This window comes from Pleurodeles waltl, chromosome 3_1 (genome assembly GCF_031143425.1).
Source record: "Pleurodeles waltl isolate 20211129_DDA chromosome 3_1, aPleWal1.hap1.20221129, whole genome shotgun sequence".
Lineage (NCBI taxonomy): Eukaryota > Metazoa > Chordata > Amphibia > Caudata > Salamandridae > Pleurodeles > Pleurodeles waltl.
The window spans coordinates 491,482,478-491,506,438 of NC_090440.1; the positions used below are offsets into that span (position 1 = coordinate 491,482,478).

Here is a 23,961-nt window from a genome sequence, read left to right on the forward strand (position 1 = left end):
TAGTGAGCACGTATACATCACGTCTATCTAGGAACTTGACTGCAAGCAGTTCGTTAGAACGCAATGCAGTACTCTGTGATTTCTGGAGCTTCTTGCAAACAAGCTCCCGCGGGAATCCTTTGCGGTTACAACGAACTGTACCGCAGGCCACAGTGCCAGCTTTGTAGAGCTCACTGAACAGCTCTACTCCTGTATAGAAATTGTCCACATAAAGGTTATAACCTTTGTGAAGAAGTGGATGGACAAGTTCCCATACAATCTTACCTGTGACCCCTAACGTGGGAGGGCAACCTACAGGGTTTAGGGTAGAATCCTTCCCTGTATACACTCTCAGGCTGTACACATAGCCAGTAGAGCTCTCACACAGCATGTACAGCTTTATACCATAGCGAGCTCTTTTGCTCGCAATGTACTGTCTGAAAAGCAGCCGTCCTTTGTACAGGATCAAGGACTCATCGACTGCTATATTCTTTCCAGGAGTATAGATCTCTGGAAACCTGGCAGACAAATGTTCCACGACAGGCCGAATTTTGAACAACCTGTCATGATCTGGATGGTCCCGGGGCAATGCAGCAGAATTGTCATTGAAATGCAGCATGCGCTGCAGTAGCAAAAAACGATCTCTGCTCATGTATGGTGCGAAGATGGGAGTTACCCAAACCGTGCGAGTCGTCCAGTAGGACTGCAAGGTGGGTTTCTGTACTAACCCCATTTTGAGGGTAAGGCCCAAAAATATCTTCAACTCCGCCAGCGAAGTGGGAGTCCACTGGCGTGCCCTAGAACGGGGCCCTAGAGTGCCTCCGCGCTCCCTCAGAAATTGGTCTGCACGCAAATTTGTTTGCTGCACAACTTTCTGAAGAAAGTCAACATCCAAAAACAGATAGATGTAGTCGACTGGCAAAAAGTTAGCTGTATCGACTTTACATCCAGCGTCACCAGTAAAAGGTGGAATTTGGGGCTGAACCAAACAGGGGGGCTGCCAAGAGAGCACTCGTTCTGTGCTTGCGGCAGCAAGCACGTGCTCTCTGGGTTCGGCTAACCCAATGTGGTCCCGCTGCCCAGAATGTGCTTGCGAAGGGACAGCACGGATGTCGTCATTGTCTCCTTCAGATTCACTGGAAGAGGTGTCGTCAGATGGGACTCCGCCGACTGAAAAATCACTCCCAGAATCTGCCCCATTGTCCTCTCCCTCAGATGCTGTCTCAGTGTCTGCTGTCTCAGTCTCTGAGCCTACATCAGAACTGTCCTCCATAACCCGAGCTAGGGCTTGATCAGCAGTCATCCAACGAGACGCCATCTCTGCAACTGGCTAAACTGTCCCTCTAAATTACTATCCTACGTAGAAGGCAGATAGTCACAAAATTGCTTGTTGGTATGTTTGTTGTGTACAACAGGAAATGTCGTCACCTTACCTTCGCTTCTTCTCCAATTCTGCAGATTCTCTGAAAACACTGAAAAAAACAAAAAAAGAATGTATTACTTCACCTTACCACACACCCTGTGCAACAGTCATTTTTGGTGCTCTGCCTCCCATTACCTCCTCTTCTAATTCCCTCAGTACTATCCAGCAAAACTGCCACTACAGAAAAGACATGCATGCATGCATATTGTGTGTATATATATATATATATATATATATATATATATATAATAATATATATATATTTATATGTTTAGAAACAAAGTGGTTGAAGGGTTGCTGGGCGGCACACTTCACTGCCGGTGCCCAGTGACAGGGAAGACCAATCTAGAAATTATCTAATGCCGAAAAATGTCACCGCACTCCATGAAGTACAAATAAACGTGTATTTTATTGCAGTCAATAACCACCAACGTGTTTCAACTCACCAAGGAGTCTTGATCACGGTCCTCGTGGAGTGCGGTGAAATTGTTCACCATTATAAAACAACACACACAAGAATAACAAGCATTTACAATGCAATGGGTCTCGCATCTGCTCGAGTTAGAGCTATTAGCGTTATAAACTCCTAACCCAACTTTTCTTGCCACATAAATTGATAATTTAAAGTTAAACTCTTTCACATAAGAGAGCCGATTCACAGCGCCATGGCCACCATGAGCATCATGTGAAGAGTTACACAAAAGGAAAAGAAGTTCGCTCGCAGTTAAACGTAACAGCAAAAGTGCAATTAGCCATGTACCAGGGGCCAAGGCGGTAGCAAAACCTCCCCAAGGAGGGACAAAGGTAAATCATTTTCCAATGCCATCAAAGGAGTGGTAGTGATGGGCGTGAGGTGGGCGTTGTTAGAAGCCCAGATACACACCAACAAGTCAGAAAAGCAGCACATGGACGCTGCAATGCTTGTCCTGAAAAAAATATATATATCTATCTATATATATATCTATATAGATATATATATCTATATAGATATATATATATATATATATATCTATATAGATATATATATCTATATAGATATATATATGTGTATACATATATACACATATATATGAGACTCATGTCACAAATCTTTTTCTTTTTATACATGTGTGCTTGCCCTCGGCAAAGCACACATGTATAAAAAAAAAAATGGCCCCATTGATGGTCACCCTAAGGGCTGACCACCAACAATTTGTTTTTTTTTGTTTTTTTTTACCCTGGGGGGGCGATCGGCCTCCCCAGGCAAAACTACGTTTTTTTTTTTTCCCCTGGGGTCGGCCCGTGTTCCAAGGGCCGACCCCGCCATTTTTTTTTTCTTTTTTTTATTTCTTTTTTTTTGTGGGGGGCGCGATCGCCCCCCAAAACAGTATAAATAATTAAAATATTGCCGGGGGGGGGTGGCCCTTTTACGAGGGGGCCGACCCCCCCAAAGAAGATCCCTGGTGCCTAGTGGCGTTTCCTGGCCGTGGATCGCAGCCGCGCTGCGATCCACGGCCAGGAAACGGTGCCAGGGAGGCATCGATGGAAAGGGGAGAGCCTCCCCTTTCCATCGATGCCTCCCTGGCATCTGGGGAGGCCGTTTTGGCCTTTTTTTCCCCACCGGAGAAGGAAAGAACGCTTACCTCCGTCTCTCCTTCTCCGGTGGGGAAAAAATGTGACGTCAGCGCGCCTCGCGGCGCGCTGACGTCATAAGGGGGCGGGAGGGGGGTGGGATGGAGACGCGGAAGCTCTTCCGCATCTCCTACGGTAAAAAAAAAAAAAAATAAATCCTCCGGTGCATTGCACCGGAGGATTTTTAACCCCCTCCCTGGTGTCGGCCACTAGTCGTGACCCGCACCAGGGAGGGAGTGTGGGCGTCGGCCAGTGGCCGACGCCCACATTTAACGGGTTAAGCACCTGTGAAGTGATAACAAGCTGTGAGCATTTCTCTCCCCTTCTTTCCGTTTGCACTTAAGTGTGAGCTTTAAGACACAGTCAAACAGGATCAGATTGGAACAAAAGGATGCCTGATGGCCCCTTCCCTTTGACCTTTATCGAAAATAGATCTGCTCTACTTGCGTTATCACCTGTAATCTATGCCAATATGTTCTTTCAAAACAACAACAAATGCTCATCAGTAATATTTCATAACACTTATGCAGATGTCTCTTTTTCCCGTCCCTACCTTTTGCACATGCACTTATATGTCACTATTCTATTTGTGTAGCAGGTGCGCTTGCACCAGGACAGTCTAGCATCAATGAGATATTGAATACAAATTACTGCTGCAGTTTTTTTTTTAAGGAGACAAGGATGTCATCTACCTTAGCTCTGTACCACTGTACTCTATACCACTGCTCTCTGCGCCACTTTACTCTGTCACTACAATCTACAACACTCTACTCTGCATCACTGCATCCTCTGCCACTGAACTCTCCACTGCTCTGCATCACTCTGCTCCACTGCACTCTTTTACACTGTACTCTGTGCTTCTTGACCACTCGACTATGCCACTCTATGCCACTGCACTCAGCACCACTGCACTCTCTGCCACTTTACTTAACACCTCTGTACTCTACTCTGCACCCCGTACTGTAAACTAATGTGTGGTACTTTGCTACGCACCACTGCAGTCTTTACCACAGCACCCTACACCATTCCAGTCTATGCTCCTCCACTCTACTCTGCACCTCTTCACTCTATTCCAATGCACTCCACGGCAATACTCTATGCCATTTCACTCAAACCTGCAGCACTTCACTCTATGCCACTTCACTCTATGCTGGAACAATCTACTGTACTCTGTGCCACTCTATGCTGTGCCAATCTACACCCCTCTTCGCCAATGCACACTAAGCCAGCCTACTGTGAACCACTGCACTCTACTCAATGTACTCTACACCACTTTACCCATAACCAATGCAATATACGCCACTGCACTGTATGCCAACTACTCTGTATCAATGCCCTCTGACACTATACTCTACTCTTCAACACTTTACGTCACTGCACTCTATGCCACTGCACGCTACACCTCTGTACTTCATTACACTCTGTCATTACAATAACGCCACTCTAGTCTACTCTGCATCCCTGAACTGTATGCCACTGCTCTCCACAGCACTCTACTCTGCAACACTCTATGCCGCTCCATACCAGTACTCCACTGTATGCTACTCCACTCCAGTACTCCACTGTATGCTACTCCAGTACTCCACTCTATGCCACTCTACGCCACTCCACTCTGACACTCATGGCACTTCAGTCTATGACACTGTACTCCACTTGTTGCCACTCTACTCTGCGCATACCACCCAACAATACTCTATGCCACTGCATGACACTGTGCGCCCTTCCACTCTACAGCACTCTCCTCCCTCCCCGACACTACACAACACTATGCCACCCCATTCTGCTCAACTCCACTGTATGCCTCTATCTGCCACTCTATTACACCCTACTCTACTCCATGACACTCTACTGTATGCCACATTTCGCCATGTTGAACAGCTCCCAAGCTGACATACACCTTGGCTAAATCATATTGGCAAAGCCAGTAGCTCTTGCATAGGAGCGACCTGTTAGCTTTGCCAGTGCTTCTTTTGTTTTTATGTAGACATTTAGGAAGTAGGATTATCGTAATTGGAGACAGACTTTAATGGGAAAAAGGTATGAATGGAAGATCAAGAAGCTTATGCACAGTTTGAGAGTCCATGACTAAATGACTGAAATGATTTGCGGCTGTAAGGAGTTCCTTATGGTCCTTCTCTCCTAACAAGGAACATGATATACTGGTCCTGTAAAAATAAACATTTCTAAAGTGGTGTTTTTTCCGGAATTTTTAACGTGTCATGAAAATAATGCATTTAAAGAGATTTAAATAATTAAATGATACGTGGGTTCTGCTTGGTGTGACTTTGGATGTGCATTTAGTCATTATTTTGCAAAAGTTTAATATATTTGTCGTCGGCTATTCTGGGTTATTTGTAACCGACTTTTTCTTTCCTCAGAACTGATCGAAATAATTTAGAGGAGCTATTGCAACTTCTGTGAAGGTGCCAACAAACTTACTGCAAGCATGGAGTTCGGAAAGATGAACGTTTGGGAATCAATGAAAGACAAAACCAAGCCTTTGCTCAAAGGTTTCAACATTAAGAAGAGTAGGAAAAGCACTGTGAATGCGCTCAAGAGGCACAAGTTAGGCCATCGAATGAGTGTCTCTGTGCCCGACATGACTGATTTTGATAGTTATACAGAAAATGAAGACCCGTTTTTAGAGGCTGCAGACTTCCAGCCATCAATATCAAGTAGTGTTTCAACGTGTGTCATGTCCAGCAGTCGAAGTGCTGCTTGTGTGAAGCAGTTGAGGGAAGATGCCACTTGGACATGCGAAGAATCTATGCACATGGAAATTACTACTACAGAACGAATGGTCTCCTATAGCACTGGAATAGAGGGCCAAGGAGAATGCAACGAGGAAAATATACTCGACATACTTCACAAACAACACATGAACGGAGAAAATGCTGACAAAAAGGATGAGGTAAGACACCCTTCATAATATATGGAATGTAGAAAAAAAAAGAACATTATTAATTTACTCATAAAGACGAACGTACTATATACCCTACGCAGAACAATTGCTAATTTAAAATGACATATACTTTATTGTTACGGCGATATACGCAATGCACTTTTCACACTCTAGTTAGCCAGTTGGACATTTGAAAATAAAGTCAAGTTTTATATATGAATAACTTCGTACCTCACTTTCATGAGAACACCCTGCCATAGTTTAGCCCCTATTAAAAATGTGTGGGTCACTGCTTCATTGTAGGAAAGTTGTATTATTGCCGCAATAAGTTAACTGGCCAAATGGGTCCACTAAGGGGCGTTAAAACCACTGGGCAGTGACGTGCTGCAGTGTGAATACTCGGTTTTGCTATTTTGGTTACAACATGCTATACCATTTTGTGAATTACTGCTTTACTGTTTAAATTGGACACATACACACCTAAAAGTTGTTGAATAAATACGTGTATTATGGTGACGTTATTGTGTTACCCCCGTGTACATTTGTATGCTCCCCTGCGCACATACATGGGCGTAGTTAGGTCGGTAAAATTGGGGAGGTGTGAACTTCAGATTTTCTGACCATCAAGTGGGCATATAATGTTAAAATACATTATAGGGCAATCAGGGTACATGGGAAGGGGCTTAAGGGGCAGTGGAAAGGGAGAGAAATTCGGATTGGTAAGTGTACTAAGAGAGAAAACACAATAGTGTACAAAATAATCAATATTTATGAAGACTTTCAAAACAGAGAGGACGAGAGAGTGTGTGCGTTTTTCTCTGTGTGTATGTACAGATTCCTGGTGAATCCGACTGACAGCTCACAATGGCCAACTGACGGCACCTTTCCCCAACTATTTATCAGAAAATACATGTATTAGGGCGATGTAACACCCCAAACACTTCTTCTGAAGCTACGCCCCTGCCTTGCATGCCTGCCGGTTTGTCTCACCGCATATGTATTCGCTCGTCTGTAAGATGGTGAGTGGGACTACCTCTGTATTTGTCTACTAAATATGTTTGCCTACAATCATTTTGTAAGAACCAGCCGTTATGAAATGTACTGTGTAAGTGTGGGAACTGAGGAAAAAGTGTGCTATATTGCAGCACTTCAGAAATCGGCATATATTTACGATACTGCAACAGTACCAAACAATTCGGCATTTTTTAAATACCGCACCATTCTTGAAAGGTATTGAAAACACATTTTACTGTTCCATTGTTCGGTATCAGTTTTTCTGTGAAATTTAGGCATTCGGGCCAATTTCAATTATGGTGCCATTGTACATGGTGACAGGAAATGAGCCTTATTTAGTCATCGTGGAAAGTGAGTATATAACAGCATTGCTGTGTCGATGTATAAACTGGACAAGATATACCTCACTGAGGCTTTGTAGAATCTTTATAAATATACGGTTTGCTGCATTGCTATGTAAACTGGCACAATTTGTTCACTAGTGTTTGCTGCGGAGACTTGACAATATGGACTACTTGCTTCATACCTGCCATTACTTCATTACTGGCACTATGCAAACTATACAAATATGTGCATTACTGCATTGTTGTGTAAAATGGGGACTATCTTTTTATTAGTGGTTCTTTTTGGAACCGCTCGTGTATGCATTACTCCTTGTCTGTAAAACAAGTGCAAATTAGCTTCATTACTCTGAATTCTAGACTACCTTGTCCCAGGCCTCTTCCCAAAACACCACCCTCCTGCCCTCATCTCCTACTATGAACTTTATTCCCTTTAGATTTTTACAATGGTTTTATATGGCGATGTTCTGGGTAAAAAGGAGGGGTTATGAGAGAGCCCAAATGCTGTTTTATAGATAAAATGCCGGCAAAAAGGCCTTCTTCCTAGTTATGTCTATACGATTATCTCAAGTAGTCAACATTTCTTACAAAGTAAGAACTGGGACCAGGAAATAATGTGCATCATTGCCACATTTTGCAAAACTGACAAAAGTGCATTACAAGGAAATTAAGGGGAACAAAAAGTGATGTGCTGGTGTAGTGCTATTCTGTTTGGCGGTTAGTGTTACTATGTGTTATAGATGGGTGTTCGTTGGAACGGAACTTATAAGATATTGTGGCCCACCAATGTATAGACTGCAGAGATCTCCCAGTAATCTGAAGGTTACACAATTGAGTCCCAGTTACCTACACATTGTATGGATCTCTGTTCCATTGTCCTAGGTATGTTATTGAGCACTTTCTCCAATCAGGGATGTCATTTGCATGACTTCGGCATGGCCTGCCAATTTAGGATTGCGTGTTTTTTTAAATATGGGTGATGATTTAGGGTGTCGCTCGAGGCCAGACACGGATTCATCATTTCCGTTAGTCACTGGCACGAATTCTGTTTCCTGCTTGCAGAGATGATTGGTTTGTACCATTTAAACATATTCATACCTTACAAAACACAGGCCACCTTAAGAATTCGATTTGAACCTTTTGCTAGTGTGATTGGAATTTGGTCTAAATAGTTCTAAATACAACCCACGAAACTAAAATGAACTAGAAAGACAGCCCCCTCTACAGATATCACACCCATTTTTGTTTCTGTCAAATGTTAATTTAAATGCAGAATTCGCACCGACATTCCATAAAATGTTCCTGATAACTGTCACCCTCATAATGTCATATTTAAATTACATTGTTTTTTACCAGTGCCACTGGCTCAAGGGTAACCTAAAAATGCTCTCGTTTAAAACTAATGTTGAGTTGCATTCAGCCTTATCAATATAATTGGCACTTTAAATACATCATTAATATTAGTTATCACCAGAACATCTTGGGGAGAACACATATGCCACCAGACTGGCTCATTTTTGACCGTTATTATTGTCGCATTTTACTTTTTAAAATGATTCTTTTGTCACAGTTTTAGCAAAAAAAAATACCCCTTAAGGTAATAACCAAATGCATTGTTGCAGAAGGTCGCAAACCAGAAACGCCAGCCATAATTTTTGCTGCCTGGGCTAAATTTATGTCCTAGTCTGATCATAGAAGAAAAGCCTTACTCATCTTATTGACTTCCTTATATTTACTGTGGCTAATAGAGGCATGCCACTTGGAGATGATACTCCACATTGCCATACTGGCAGTTTTTATTTTGCAGACATTTTCGACAATACAGTTAAGCTAGACTAAAGGTGATAAGCTTTTTAATTTAAAATCTCATGAAAGATAAAACTGTGCTTTTTTAGGAGTAGGTGATTATTCCTGGGCTTTCATTGGTGACTGGTGTGTGTCAATCATTCCTTTGTAGGTAAATGTAATTCATTCCTTCGTAGGTAAATTTATGTCCTTGGGAGATAACTCATCATGAAAGAGCTATGTGTTATAAAGAGTATGCCTCTGCTTTACATGTGTTCATTTGTCCTCTAAACAAGTGTTAATTATCTAGAAAGACGGTGACATCACCAAGGCATGTATACTGACAGCCAATGATAAACAGAGGAAAATATGTTGTTGTTAGTGGGTCAAAAAGCCCTCGCTGCTACATTTACAGATATATTCTTTCCCCTTTGTCAATAGGACATCTCTTCTGCAAATGGGAAGGTTATGGTTATTAATTTTCCCTCAGTTTCTAAGTTAATACCTTAATTTACGGAAATGCTAGCTTAATGAAAATGTCAATCTTCCAGTGAAAATACTGCAATGATGTGCTGTGCTTGGGCATCATAAAAATTATACACTTTGGTTTTGTCACTGCATAGTGGAAATAGTTTTAAACAACCATTTTTGAGTCTTGCTTCCTAGACCGTGCATGCGCTGTCTGTTGCGAGATTTATAGTTAACTTACAGTGGGCTAAGAGCATCCCAGTTGCTTACCATGGGTTGGCTTCATTGTCACGCTCATTTTCTTGTATCTTATTCATTAGTGTGTGGGCTTTTTTTCTGTTCTTCTGTTTGTCCCTCTCATGGAGCATAGATGCATTACTATGTCCTTACTCTCCCTGCTTTTTCAGTCGCTACTTTTTTCTTTATGTTTAAACATGTGCATGTGTTTTCGAACTGTCACCCTCCAATGCTTCTCTTACCCTTTCTGTGCTTTTTTCATCCCAGTGGTTCTCCCCTGGCCCCATCCTTGATATGCTTGTCCTCATGTGCTTCCCCACTGACAAGCTCAAAATGTTCTCTCTCTTTTGCTTGTTTGCTTTTCTCCCTGCCCTCTGTGCTCCACATTACTCTACCACTCACCAATATGCTCCCCTAATGCTCTCTGTGTTGCTTCCCCTCACTTATGCCTTCTTTATTGCTTCCATACGTATGTAGGAGGCTGGCCTGGCTTGTAGTGGGTACCAGAGGTACTTACACCTTGTGCCAGGTCCAGTTATCCCTTATTAGTAGAAAAGAGGTGTTTCTTTCAGCTTAGACTGATAGAAGGTAGCTATGGCAAAGCAGCTTAGGCTAAACTAGGAGACATGCAAAGCTCCTACTATACCACTTATATCATATGCACAATATCATAAGAAAACACAATAAACAGAGTTACTAAAAATAAAGGTACTTTATTTTTATGACAATATGCCAAAAGTATCTCAGTGAGTACTCTCAGTAAAAGGTAAGTAATATACACAAGTTACATGTACACAAACCAAAATTAGGTAAGTAGGAGCAAGAAAAGTAATGCAAACAGTGTAGAATTACAATAGGTTGCTATAGGCAAGTATAGGTATAGGGGCAACACAAACCATATACTCCAGAAGTGGAATGCGAATTACGATTGGACCCCAGACCTATGGGAGCTTGTATAGGGTCGCTGGGACTGTAAGAAAACAGTCAGGGTGTCCAAGATACCCCACCCCAAGACCCTGAAAAGTAAGAGTAAAGTGCACCTACTACCCCAAAAGAGCACCATAGTTGTGATAGAGGGATTCTGCAAGAAGAACAAACACCAGCAGTGCACTGACAATGGATTTCCGGACCTGAGGACCTGCAAGGCAAGGGGACCAAGTGCAATAGTCGCCACAGTGTCCAGGGGGGCAGGAGCCCATGAAACCCCGAATGAAGGTGCAAGAAAGCTGCCTCCGGATGGAAGAAGCTTGGAGTTCTGCAAGAAAGAAGAGGACTAGGAACTTCTCCTTTGGAAGACAGATGTCCCATTTCGCGATGAAGCTTGCAGAGGTGTTCCCACGCAGAAATTAAGACAATTGTCTTAAAAGAAAAAAATAAATTGTTGTTAAGACAACACAAGCTCTATATTACAGGAGTAGAATAAAGAACTCGTCCACTTCTCAGAAAGAAATCTTTCAGATCTTTAAGGAGCTCACTATACCCCCTGTGCCGCCCTCCCCAGTGGAAGCTTCTATAATGCATAGTAATGTATTAGCAGCTCACTTTCAAGACAAGATTAACAAGATATACTCCGGTTTTCCTCCATCTCCCTCTCAGAATAATCTTATGGGGCAGGAGATGAATTCTCCTACGGGTATGACCCATTTAACCATTTTTTCCCCCCTCACAGGTACTCTGATTGGGAATTTTCTTGCTAATATCAAATCGGGTTCTCCCTTGGACCCGGCCCCTCCTTCTATTCTTTTGAAGGCAGCAGATATTGTTGTTGGTCCTTTGACAGAAATACTTAATAATTCCTTGTCCGCTGGTATTCTTCCCAGTTCCCTCAAACATGCAATCATAAAGCCTCTCTTAAAAAAACCTACGCTGGATCCCTCTGTCTTGGATAATTATCGACCCATTGCCCTTCTTCCTATATTGGCAAAAATTCTGGAGAAGCACGTGAACCTGCAATTGACCAGGCATCTTGAGAGCCATGATCATTTACATCCTTCTCAAATGGGTTTCAGAACCCATCATAGTACAGAATCGGCACTCCTTACTGTAACTGAATCTGCTCGGCAACTTCTAGATCAAGGTGTTCATGCTGCTATTATCCTCCTTGATCTTAGTGCAGCATTTGACACTGTCGATCATGCTCTTCTCCTTGATAGACTTTCCAAGATAGGGTTAGGAGGTCCAGCCCTTGCCTGGCTCTCCTCCTTCCTCACGGGAAGATCCTTTCAAGTTTTGGATCGCTCTTTTTTTGTCTGACGTCAGGTCTCTATCTTGTGGAGTCCCACAGGGTTCATCTTTAAGCCCCACCTTGTTTAACATCTATCTGTCATCCTTGGCCACAGTAGTTGCTCCTTATAACCTCTCTATGGTCACTTATGCTGATGACACGCAATTGGTGGTTTCCCTCTCTAGTAATAGGGACTCCCCCTCTGCCAACCTGGCCGACTGCATGAAAGATATTGGGGACTGGATGACCCCGTCAAAACTGAAATTTAATGACAGCAAATCAGAGGTAATGATTATAGGTAATGGCGCCCCTACCACCCCTCTGGCTATGTACTCTGAGGCTTTTAACAGCCTGCCTCCTCCAATAACACAAGTAAAAAGCCTCGGCTTTTTGCTTGACCCACGCTTAACTATGGAGCCACAAGCTAAAAGAATCTCCTCGATCTGCTTCGGCTTAATTAGAAGTGTCAGGAAAATTATTGGACTTCTGCCATTCGCTGCCAGAAGAATTCTTGTACAAGCCCTAGTTCTCTCCCGCCTGGACTACGGGAACTCTCTATATCTTAGTTCTCCAGATTATGTAATAAAGAGGCTGCAGGTTATGCAGAACGCGGCAGCTAGACTTCTCATGAATACCCCTAGGCATCTTTCCGCTAAACCAGCACTTGCAACTCTTCATTGGCTCCTGATTAAGCAGCGCATTCAGTTTAAAGCTCTGTGTCTTGTTCACAGAGCCTTACACAATAAGGGTCCCCTTTCCCTTAGAAAACGGATCTTTCTTTACTCGACCCTTAGACCTCTTAGATCTCGTTCTTCTCGACAGGTTTGCATCCCTTCGGTCAAGAGATCATGGGGAGGTAATTCGTTCTCCATCAGGGCTGCTCGGCTCTAGAATGCCATGCCCTTTGAATGCCGTCAGGAATCCTCTGAACTTCTCTTTAGGAGGAAGTTGAAAACCATTCTCTTTCCCAGTTAATCTGCTTCCCCTGGCTCTTCCGACATTCATGGTGTACTTTAGCGCTGGGATGCCCCCGGGTAGCCATGCGCTCTACAACTAAACTAAACTAAATTCCGCAAACAAGCCTTGCTAGCTGCAAGGGTCGCGGTAGAGGTTTTTGTGTGCTGCTGAGGAACAGGAAGGACCAGGATGTCGCCTTTTGGAGGAGGAGACAGAGGGACGCTCAGCAACTCAGAGAGCCCTCACAGAAGCAGGCAGCACCCGCAGAAGTACCCCAACAGGCACTTAGAAGAAGAGTGAACCGGAGTCCACGCAAAGTTACAAAAGGGGGCCCCATGACGTTGGAGGACAACTCAGAGGGTTGTGCACTGCAGGACGGAGTGCTGGGGACCCAGGCTAGGCTGTGCACGAAGGAAATCCTGGAAGAGTGCACAGGAGCTGGATCAGCTGCAAATCACGCAGTACACAGCTTTGCAGTCTAGCTTGGGGAGGCAAGGACTTACCTCCACCAAACTTGGACTGAAGAGTCACTGGACTGTGGGAGACACTTGGACAGAGTTGCTGTGTTCCAGGGACCATGCTCGTCAGGATGAGAGGGGACCCAGAGGACCAGTGATGCAGTCTTTTGGTGCCTGCGTTAGCAGGGGGAAGATTCCGTCGACCCACGGAGATTTCTTCGGAGCTTCTGGTGCAGGGTGAAGGCAGAGCATGCACCACCTGGAAACAGTAGAGAAAGTCGGCAGGATTAGGCGCTACAATGTTGCTGGTAGTCGTCTTGCTACTTTGTTGAGGTTTTGCAGGCGTCCTGGAGCAGTCAGCGGTCAATCCTTGGTAGAAGGTGAAGAGGGAGATGCAGAGGAACTCTGGTGAGCTCTTGCATTCGTTATCTGAAGAATTCCCCAAAGCAGAGACCCTAAATAGCCAGAAAAGGAGGTTTGGCTACCAAGTTAGGAGGATTGGCTACCAAGAGAGGTAAGAGCCTATCAGATGGAGCCTCTGATGTCACCTGCTGGCACTGGCCACACAGAGCAGTCCAGTGTGCCCCCAACACCTCTGTTTCCAAGGTGGCAGAGGTTTGGGACACACTGGAGAAGCTCTGGGCACCTCCCCTGGGAGGTACTGGTCAGGTGAGTGGTCACTCCCCTTTCCTTTGTCCAGTTTCACGCCAGAGCAGGGCTGGGGGATCCCTGAACCGGTGTAGACTGGCGTATGCAGAGATGGGCACCATCTGTGCCCATCAAAGCATTTCCAGAGGCTGGGGGAGGCTATTCCTCCCCAGCCCTTCACACCTATTTCCAAAGTGAGAGGGTGTAACACTCTCTCTCAGAGGAAATCCTTTATTCTGCCTTCCTGGGCCAGGGCTGCCTGCACCCCAGGAGGGAAAAAACCTGTCTGAGGAGTTGGCAGCAGCAGCAGCTGCAGTGGAGGCCCCGGAAAGGCAGTTTGGCAGTACCCGGCTTCTGTGCTAGAGACCCGGGAGATCATGGAATTGTCTCCCCAATACCAGAATGGTATTGGGGACATGTTACATGGCCATGTTCGGAGTTACCATTGTGACGCTATACATAGGTTGTGACCTATGTATAGTGCACGCGTGTAATGGTGTCCCCGCACTCACAAAGTCCTGGGAATTTGCCCTGAACGATGTGGGGGCACCTTGGCTAGTGCCAGGGTGCCCACACACTAATTAAGTTTGCATCCAACCTTCACCAGGTGAAGGTTAGAGATATAGGTGACTTATAAGTTACTTATGTGCAGTGGTAAATGGCTGTGAAATAACGTGGATGTTATTTCACTCAGGCTGCAGTGGCAGGCCTGTGTAAGAATTGTCAGAGCTCCCTATGGGTGGCAAAAGAAATGCTGCTGCCCATAGGGATCTCCTGGAACCCCAATACCCTGGGTACCTCAGTACCATATACTAGGGAATTATATGGGTGTACCAGTATGCCAATGTGAATTGGTAAATTTAGTCACTAGCCTGCAGTGACACATTTGGAAAGCAGAGAGAGCATAACCACTGAGGTTCTGGTTAGCAGAGCCTCAGTGAGACAGTTAGTCATAACACAGGTAACACATGCAGGGCACATACTATGAGCACTGGGGCCCTGCCTGGCAGGGTCCCAGTGACACAATGACTAAAACAACATACATATAGTGAAATATGGGGGTAACATGCCAGGCAAGTGTAGTGCTTTCCTCTTATCTAGTTTCTAAGCACTAACATAACACAACAGAAATGCACTTCTGAGGTCAAAGAAGACTTTTATTGTTGTAATTCTTCCCCAACCACAATATTTATGAATGACGAATTAGTAGCTTTCAAGTCCGCGTTAATCAAACAAAATATATCAGTTTGCAATATACACAGCAGGTTATATTTATAAGATATTGAATGCAAAGCAAAACAAATACTTCACCGTGTGGGAACTATCTACAGCTTCATCTTTCTAAGGTCTGCAAGCTGATGACCCCTGTCAGCCGCGAGAAAGAGAGATTCATCTACCCACACGGGATTGCTGGCAGCCTGCGCCAAGCTCCAGCACGAGGTCCGGCAGATTCGAATCTGACCCTCTGCAGCCTGTTACATTCGTTACAAAGGTGTGCCCCTCCTCTCAGACCTGGGAAACTGAGCAAGCCTTTTGGAGACTGGCCAGGTCTCCAAGACTACTCCTGTTCCCAAGCTCAAGCAGAGAGAACAACACCCATGTACTCTCTCTTATCATGTCTAGTCTACTGTGAGAACAAAACATCGTGGTTCATCTTGTGCAAAAACACAGCTTGGAAAAATACAGCTTGGATTCTCAACTGCAATGTCTAACGCCACGTTAAAGGCAATAGGCAGCTAACCTAAGTATCAAATGCAATGTCTAGTGTCATGTCAAAGCCAATAGGCATCTAAGCTGAATACAAAATGCAATGTCTTATATCATGTCAAAGCCCATAGGCAGCTGAGCTGAATACAAAATGCAATATATAATATCATGTCAAAGCCAATAGGCAGCTGAGCTGAATACAAAATGCAATGTCTAATATCGTGTCAAAGCCAATAGGCAGCGGAGCTGAATACAAAATGTAATGTATAATATCATGTCAAAGCCAATAGGCAGCTGAGCTGAATACAAAATGTAATCTATAATATCATGTCAAAGCCAATAGGCAGTTAAGCTGAATAATATATGATATCATGTCAAAGCCAATAGGCAGAATATCTAATAGCATGTCAAAGTCAATAGGCAGCTAAACTGAATACATCATGTCAAAGTCAATAGGCAGTTAAACTGAATACATCATGTCAAAGCCAATAGGAATGCAATGTCAAAGCCAATAGGCGGCTAGACTGGATACAGCATGTCAAAGCCAATAGGCAGAATACAGAATGTAATGGCTAATGCAATGTCAAAGCCCATAGGCAGCTCAACTGAATACAGAAAGTAATGGCTAATGCCATGTCAAAGCCCATAGGCGGCTCAACTGAACAAAACATACCATGTGCTACTGGTGAACATTGAGCAACTAATATGCGCAGTGGTGAAACACAAAGTCATTGGTCAAAACAAACTCCATCAAATGGCAGTACATTCCGCCCTTTGACCAATGAATTTTTGTTTCACATATCTCTTGTTTCAAACAAAAACAAAAAACATCAGCACAAACAAAAAAAACATTATGATCAAAGCAATCCCTGTAAAGCAATAGAAGTGGATTAACACATTGATCTCATAACCTTTCACATCAGATACATCTACATAGAGAAGACTGAGCTATTTTTTTTTTTCTCTGAATGAGTCTCTAATTCAACAGTGTTAGCAATTTGATGTGGCATGAGTTCTACTCATGTAAAGATGCACGGTCCACCTGAAAGGTTTGCTGGAAGATAAGCAAAAGTCAGAGTTCCATACGAGAGGGAAAAAAAAAAAAAACACAGCTTAGTTCCAGTGGAAGAATGCAATCAAACAAGTTGAACTTGAGCTGAAGGCGCAGTTTGCGCAAAATGGATCCATGGTGCTGGCACTTTACTCAGCCAGGTTCAGGTTGGGGGTTCGGACCCTTCCCCGACCCCACACGCACACACCGGAAGGGGGACCACACAGCACACTCAGGGACAGTGGCGAATCGTGGTAGGATCTGCAAAAGAAACAAGTATGACTTTTCTTGCAAATAACATTTTTCATTTAAACTGCACCCTTCCTCTTTCTTTCCCTGTTTTATGATCAGCAGGACGTTTTTGGGGCCCTTTGTTATATTCACTGCAGGTTCTGGAGGATCACTTGGGGCTTCAGCCCACACATCAGCACTGAGGTTTTTATCTGCTGCGCCACAGCTTCCCTTTTCTTGCACTGTCAGAAGGGCTGGGGCAGACTCATTCTTTACCAAACCTCCATTCACTGCATTTTTGCCAAGTTGGGCCATTCTGTCTCCAATTTGTATGAATGAATCAGATTCTTTTCTAGGTATCAGCATAATTTCGATTTTTCCTTGGTAATTTGCAGCAATCACTCTCCCTAAAACCTGATCACTTTGCCATTTCTGTTCTGGTAACTTTCCTCTCCCCAACTGCTCTGTGACTGCTTGCATGACAGATTGCTTTTGTGCGTGCTGCACAGTTTTTATCAAATCTAGGGGAATGTGCATCTCTCTCATCTCTGCCCACCTGTATGTGGCTTTTTCTCTTAGCTGTTCACATTTCTGGGGCACCCACTTAGCCATCCCCACTAAGGCAGAATTCTGGGTGAACACTTCTCTCTCTGAATTTTTCTCATTAACATCTGCAAGGTAATTGAACCAGTTAGGTGCTAAAACATTAGCAATGAACCAAAAATCAGCGTAAAAATGACACATCTCACGTAGCTCTTGCTTTAAAATCTGACACACATTATACAACGCTGTTCCTTCTACGGTGCCAGAAAACAACATTTCAGTCAATGAATATTCTTTTATCTGTGGTACTCTAGCCCTGTCTTGCAAGTACCAGATCCATTGTATGATTCTAGCTAGGGGCACTATTTTCTTCCCTTGTTCTTGAATTAAATGTACATAAGTATTTCCTTCTTGCACTGCGCAGAAACCTAAAGTCTGCATTATTTCATTTGCCAAATCACAAGCGCGCAGCTGCATATAATTTTTCACAGTGACCATATACAAAAGTGTTAGGATTTCACTCAAATGAGGGCTATTCTTTTTCCAAAATTCAAACAAGCTAATGCAACTCGGTGTCTCTTTCTCTAAAATCTTTCGTTTTACTTGTGCATTTTGCAACGGTAACTCGTAAATCACATTCTGAGCTCTCTCGTCCGTGTTATCAGTTAAGGAATGCATTTTGGCTGCCAAAAACCCTGGCTCACACGAAAACTCAGTGCAGCTCGGAGCTGTCTTAACCCCCTCATTACTGGAATGGGACAAGAAAGATTCTTCAAAAACAGCCTTTTTATAACTTTCAGTCGGGCTAATTTGCTCACGTAAATTTCTATTTTCATGTTCCAACTTCCTACATTTCTCCTGCATTTCTCTGTAAGCAGATAAAGGTATCCAGACCTTTCTGTCATCATTACTTCCAAAACACACGTTTTCTACATATGTACAACAGAAATTATTTCTCAAAGCATTATCAGGCCTTTTAGCTACACATGCATTTTCTTCTGTAATTCCCCAAACAGAAAACAATTCACAGTTTTTCGTAGCACCATCAGGCAGTTTACCAATACATGCATTCCCTGACCTGGTCTGCCGTGCTACTGTGATTCCCCAAACAGAAAACAATTTCTGTAATTCTCCAAACAACACAAAAAACAATTACACTTTTAAAGTGTGCACTTAGAAATCTACCAACTCGTCAACACCCTCTTAATCACCTCTTAATGACCGACCCCACTCCTGGTACCAATTGTAGTGCTTTCCTCTTATCTAGTTTCTAAGCACTAACATAACACAACAGAAATGCACTTCTGAGGTCAAAGAAGACTTTTATTGTTGTAATTCTTCCCCAACCACAATATTTATGAATGACGAATTAGTAGCTTTCAAGTCCGCGTTAATCAAACAAAATATATCAGTTTGCAATATACACAGCAGGTTATATTTATAAGATATTGAATGCAAAGCAAAACAAATACTTCACCGTGTGGGAACTATCTACAGCTTCATCTTTCTAAGGTCTGCAAGCTGATGACCCCTGTCAGCCGCGAGAAAGAGAGATTCATCTACCCACACGGGATTGCTGGCAGCCTGCGCCAAGCTCCAGCACGAGGTCCGGCAGATTCGAATCTGACCCTCTGCAGCCTGTTACATTCGTTACAAAGGTGTGCCCCCTCCTCTCAGACCTGGGAAACTGAGCAAGCCTTTTGGAGACTGGCCAGGTCTCCAAGACTACTCCTGTTCCCAAGCTCAAGCAGAGGGAACAACACCCATGTACTCTCTCTTATCATGTCTAGTCTACTGTGAGAACAAAACATCTTGGTTCATCTTGTGCAAAAACACAGCTTGGAAAAATACAGCTTGGATTCTCAACTGCAATGTCTAACTCCACGTTAAAGGCAATAGGCAGCTAACCTAAGTATCAAATGCAATGTCTAGTGTCATGTCAAAGCCAATAGGCATCTAAGCTGAATACAAAATGCAATGTCTTATATCATGTCAAAGCCCATAGGCAGCTGAGCTGAATACAAAATGCAATATATAATATCATGTCAAAGCCAATAGGCAGCTGAGCTGAATACAAAATGCAATGTCTAATATCGTGTCAAAGCCAATAGGCAGCGGAGCTGAATACAAAATGTAATGTATAATATCATGTCAAAGCCAATAGGCAGCTGAGCTGAATACAAAATGTAATGTATAATATCATGTCAAAGCCAATAGGCAGTTAAGCTGAATAATATATGATATCATGTCAAAGCCAATAGGCAGAATATCTAATAGCATGTCAAAGTCAATAGGCAGCTAAACTGAATACATCATGTCAAAGTCAATAGGCAGCTAAACTGAATACATCATGTCAAAGCCAATAGGAATGCAATGTCAAAGCCAATAGGCGGCTAGACTGGATACAGCATGTCAAAGCCAATAGGCAGAATACAGAATGTAATGGCTAACGCAATGTCAAAGCCCATAGGCGGCTCAACTGAATACAGAAAGTAATGGCTAATGCCATGTCAAAGCCCATAGGCGGCTCAACTGAACAAAACATACCATGTGCTACTGGTGAACATTGAGCAACTAATATGCGCAGTGGTGAAACACAAAGTCATTGGTCAAAACAAACTCCATCAAATGGCAGTACAGCAAGATGGTACTTTCCTACACATACGTCTGTTTTCCTTCAGGCGTCGCCTGCCATCCTTGTTGCTTCTGCACCCCCCACACACTTTGCCACTGTGTTGCTTCAGCGTCCCCACTTGTGCTACTTCTCCACAGTATCTGCAGTTTTTTCATTTTGTTGCCCGTCCTGAGTTTGATTAGCAAATAAAAAGAAAAAAAACAGCTGCATCATTTTGTAGGTGCGCGCGTGAAGGATGCTAATGCCTACAAAATGCTGCAATACGCTTTTTTTATTTTTTATAAATCTAGCCGTGCTGCAAAGCGTCAGGGATGCTTTACAGCATAGCTAAAAACCATTGACAAGGGCTATATCTATTGGCTTGGCAATTGATTGCTTTGCCATGTCAACAACCTTTCTATTCTTAGCATGTTGAGGAAGAAACTGGCAATAACTGTCTAGTTGCGACTGGGGCATAAAAATAAATCCTACTCCGTTTTCCTACGTTAACCAACCAGAGACACATAGTAATCTGTAGATTATTGAGTATATGTGATTCCCCCTCTGAAAATTCCCTTGCTTTGTGGTTATTGAATATAGTTTTCTACATGCGTGCAAAAGTGCACTCCATACTGTTAGTTTCTCCTAGTGCCTGCAAAGTTGGTTTTGTAACTTTTCTCTTAACAGTACAGCGAGTGTTGTGTTCCACACACCCTTGACTTTTGAGCTGATTACAGTTTTATACAGAAAGAGAATGGTAACAGGGATTTTTTATTGTTTTGATTCCAAAAGTCATCCTTATTGCCATATTACTCAAATTAAGGAAACTTGTCTCCCAACTATGTTCACTTGACACATTTTCTAGAGGAACATTCCAGAACACTAATCGGGAATAGGCTTTCTAGACCCCATGCGATTAAATCCGAGATCGTAAGCTAGTTGGACTGTGAACACCATGCAAAACAATGAGCAGTATACAATATGAGTGAGATGCATTTCAGGTAACAATCAATTCTGTGAGATATCTCATATTAGAGGAACGCAAACCCTTTTTCATAATAAGCACACTGAAGAACACTGGCAAACAACTGATATATTTTAAAAATATATTTTAAATTTAAAATCCTATCTTGGTGCACACAATATGAATAGAAACTATATTAATACATGCAAAATAGTGGCTACAATATGTACGAGCAATATAAAGAGCAGAAAATATTACAACATATTGGTTAATGCATGACGTTTTATGTAAATATTTAACATGGCTCCCTCTCTTCCTTGACTAATGAATCTAATCTTAGCACCACAAAACTAGCCTTAGTCTTTTTCAAAGATGTATTACATCTGCTTACTCATTTTGCACAAAGAGGCTAATGTTCAATAAATAGCATCATCTGCAGTTCTCATCTACATTGGCAGCCAGGCTGATAGGCCCAGCAAGCGAAGGCTAAGTGTGCCTCCTGTTAGCCTTCACAAAATGTACAAGAAATGATTCAGCATTGCCTGTTTCAGTTTTCTCACATGAAATCCCTCTCTGAGCCATCATACTCTGTTCTTAGCTTATGTAACATTATCTCTTAAAGTCTTCATCTGAAGTACATATTAAGGAGTGACACAGATGGTGCCTGGATATGACTTACTTTAGAATACATGTATGAATCTGGAACATTTCTGCCAAGTAAGGTTTCTTCTCTCAAGTTCCTCTGTTCAAGAACTTTGTCTTTGCCGTTCAAATACTACATTAACCTGCTCCAATCACAATACCATGGCCAAGGCACTTATGTGTATTCAGGTGAAGCAAAATCCTTGGCTACACTGAGAATGGAGTGAAATTGGTGGTTTTAGGAGTGTTAGAAATGGGGTCTTTGGTTGGTAGTCAGGTTACCCCCTATCCATGCAAGGACCCTCACTCTAGTCGGGGTAAAAGGTAATCACCCTCAGCCAACCCCACTCGCCCCCTTGGTAGCTTAGCATGAGCAGCAGGCTTAACTTCAGAGTGCTAGGTGTAAAGTATTTGTACCAACACACACAGAAACTTAATGAAAACACTACAAAATGACACAACACAGGTTTAGAAAAATAGAAAATTTTATTAAACAAAACAAGACCAAAACGACAAAAATCCACAATACACAAGTCAAGTTATCAATTAAAAGCCAAAAAGAGTCTTCATGTCATTTTAGACACAACGCTAATGATGTTAGCTTGGAAATGTACTTTGGTGCGTCAAAAATAACCCTGCACGGGAAAGTGTGCGTCAAAAGGGTCTTGCGATGTATAGATATCACTCACGAGTGAGACCGTGCGTCGTTTCTCCTTCAGTTGAGTCGGCTTGTGTCATTTCTTCTCTTCGCAGGAGAGCGATGCGTCTATTCGAACAGCACTCTCGGGTCCGGGCAGCCCTTGTGTCATTTTTACATGCCCAACAATGTTTGCGTCAGAAATCCTGTTGTACGATGATCTGAAAACCACACCGCGCGGGTTGTGATCTCACCAGCCTCCGTCAGCGATGCTGTGCGTCATTTCTCCAGCCGCGTGAGTCGATCTTCCAGCCGTGCTGCATGCGAACGTTGATTTCAGCCGTGAAGCTGTGCTGCGCATCGATTTTTCAGCCGCGTCTCAAAGTTGCGTCAATTTTTTCCCTGCATCATTTCCTTTACTCCGTGTGAATCAGAGATCAAGCACTAATTGATTTCAACCTAATTAGTGCCGGTCCACTGCTCCCGATGTGATTGAGGTACTATTTTGTTCTAACTTCCAGTGACTCGCAAACAGGCGGCTTGTGACCGGCAAAAACGTGCCCAGCAGGACAAACAAAATTGGACAGTTTTATTATTTAAAGCTTACATTATTTTATTTTGTTAAGTCCTCTTTCCTCAGTTTCCACTCAAGGTTTTTTTTTTCTTTTTTTTTTTTTTTCTTTTTTGCTTGTGGGTACTGTTCTCAAAAGATGACGATTAACTTGTTCCAAAAATGCGAGACCCATTGCATTGCAAATGCTTGTTACATATAGTCTTCAGATTCCAGACAAGCATGATTTAATTAATATATCTACAAGCAGAAAGGGATGAAATCTGTGCCCTCAAGTAAAAAAAATAATGCTAAATGTGGTCAAGATCGGGACAACCAGACCCATTCAGTTTTTTTGTGTATAAGCAAGCAGTCTTTGAACCTCTCATCAATGAATGTGAGGCTTCACAGTGAAAGGTCCCAAAAAATATCTTGTAAGTGCTGGAGGCTTCAAGAAAAGCTGTCGGCTATTGAGCAAGCAGGGTGATGTGGATGAGGGATGGCCGATTGAGCAGGGCAGATCCTGAGTGGAACAAGAGCACTGAATCACCTGAATATCTTCCTAGCTTTTGGGTATGAAGTGAGGCTGGTCAGAAAGAAGATGCACACCGGCTCAGAGAGAGAAAGACAAAGTCATATTTTCATTGTAGTTCATAGAAATAGGAGGGAACCCAATACAGTTAAATTGTGAAGGATCACACTGTTGTCTGTCCTTTGATTTCTGTAGACTGGTGTGGCTTTTGCTGTTTCTACCTGCACACTGGGACAGAACTGAATTTAACAAAGAGTTCCAGCCCCTAGAAATAAGTGCTGGGGGTGCACTCTGGCATGAATGAAGTGCTGGTACAATTATTGGCAGTTAACAGTTAATGGGAGAACTTTAGGAGTAGTTAGGAAATAATCTTCTCCATCAAACCCATCAGTCCAGGCTCAGGACTACTATGTGAATGGAATAGCTCTGCCTTTCATAAGAGA

The 23,961-nt window shown here is 43.0% G+C and overlaps 1 protein-coding gene across 2 annotated transcripts in view; it reads left to right on the plus strand.

The window, feature by feature from the left end:
- The window catches only part of MCTP2 (multiple C2 and transmembrane domain containing 2), an 896,516-nt gene that overhangs the window by 219,746 nt on the left and 652,809 nt on the right, over window positions 1–23,961 (plus strand). For both annotated transcript variants that reach the window (XM_069222757.1, XM_069222756.1), the window contains exon 2: window positions 5,392–5,924. In XM_069222757.1, the coding sequence (XP_069078858.1) occupies window positions 5,460–5,924 (465 nt within the window). In that variant the 5' untranslated portion in view covers window positions 5,392–5,459. The remainder of the gene's footprint in view (window positions 1–5,391; window positions 5,925–23,961) is intronic.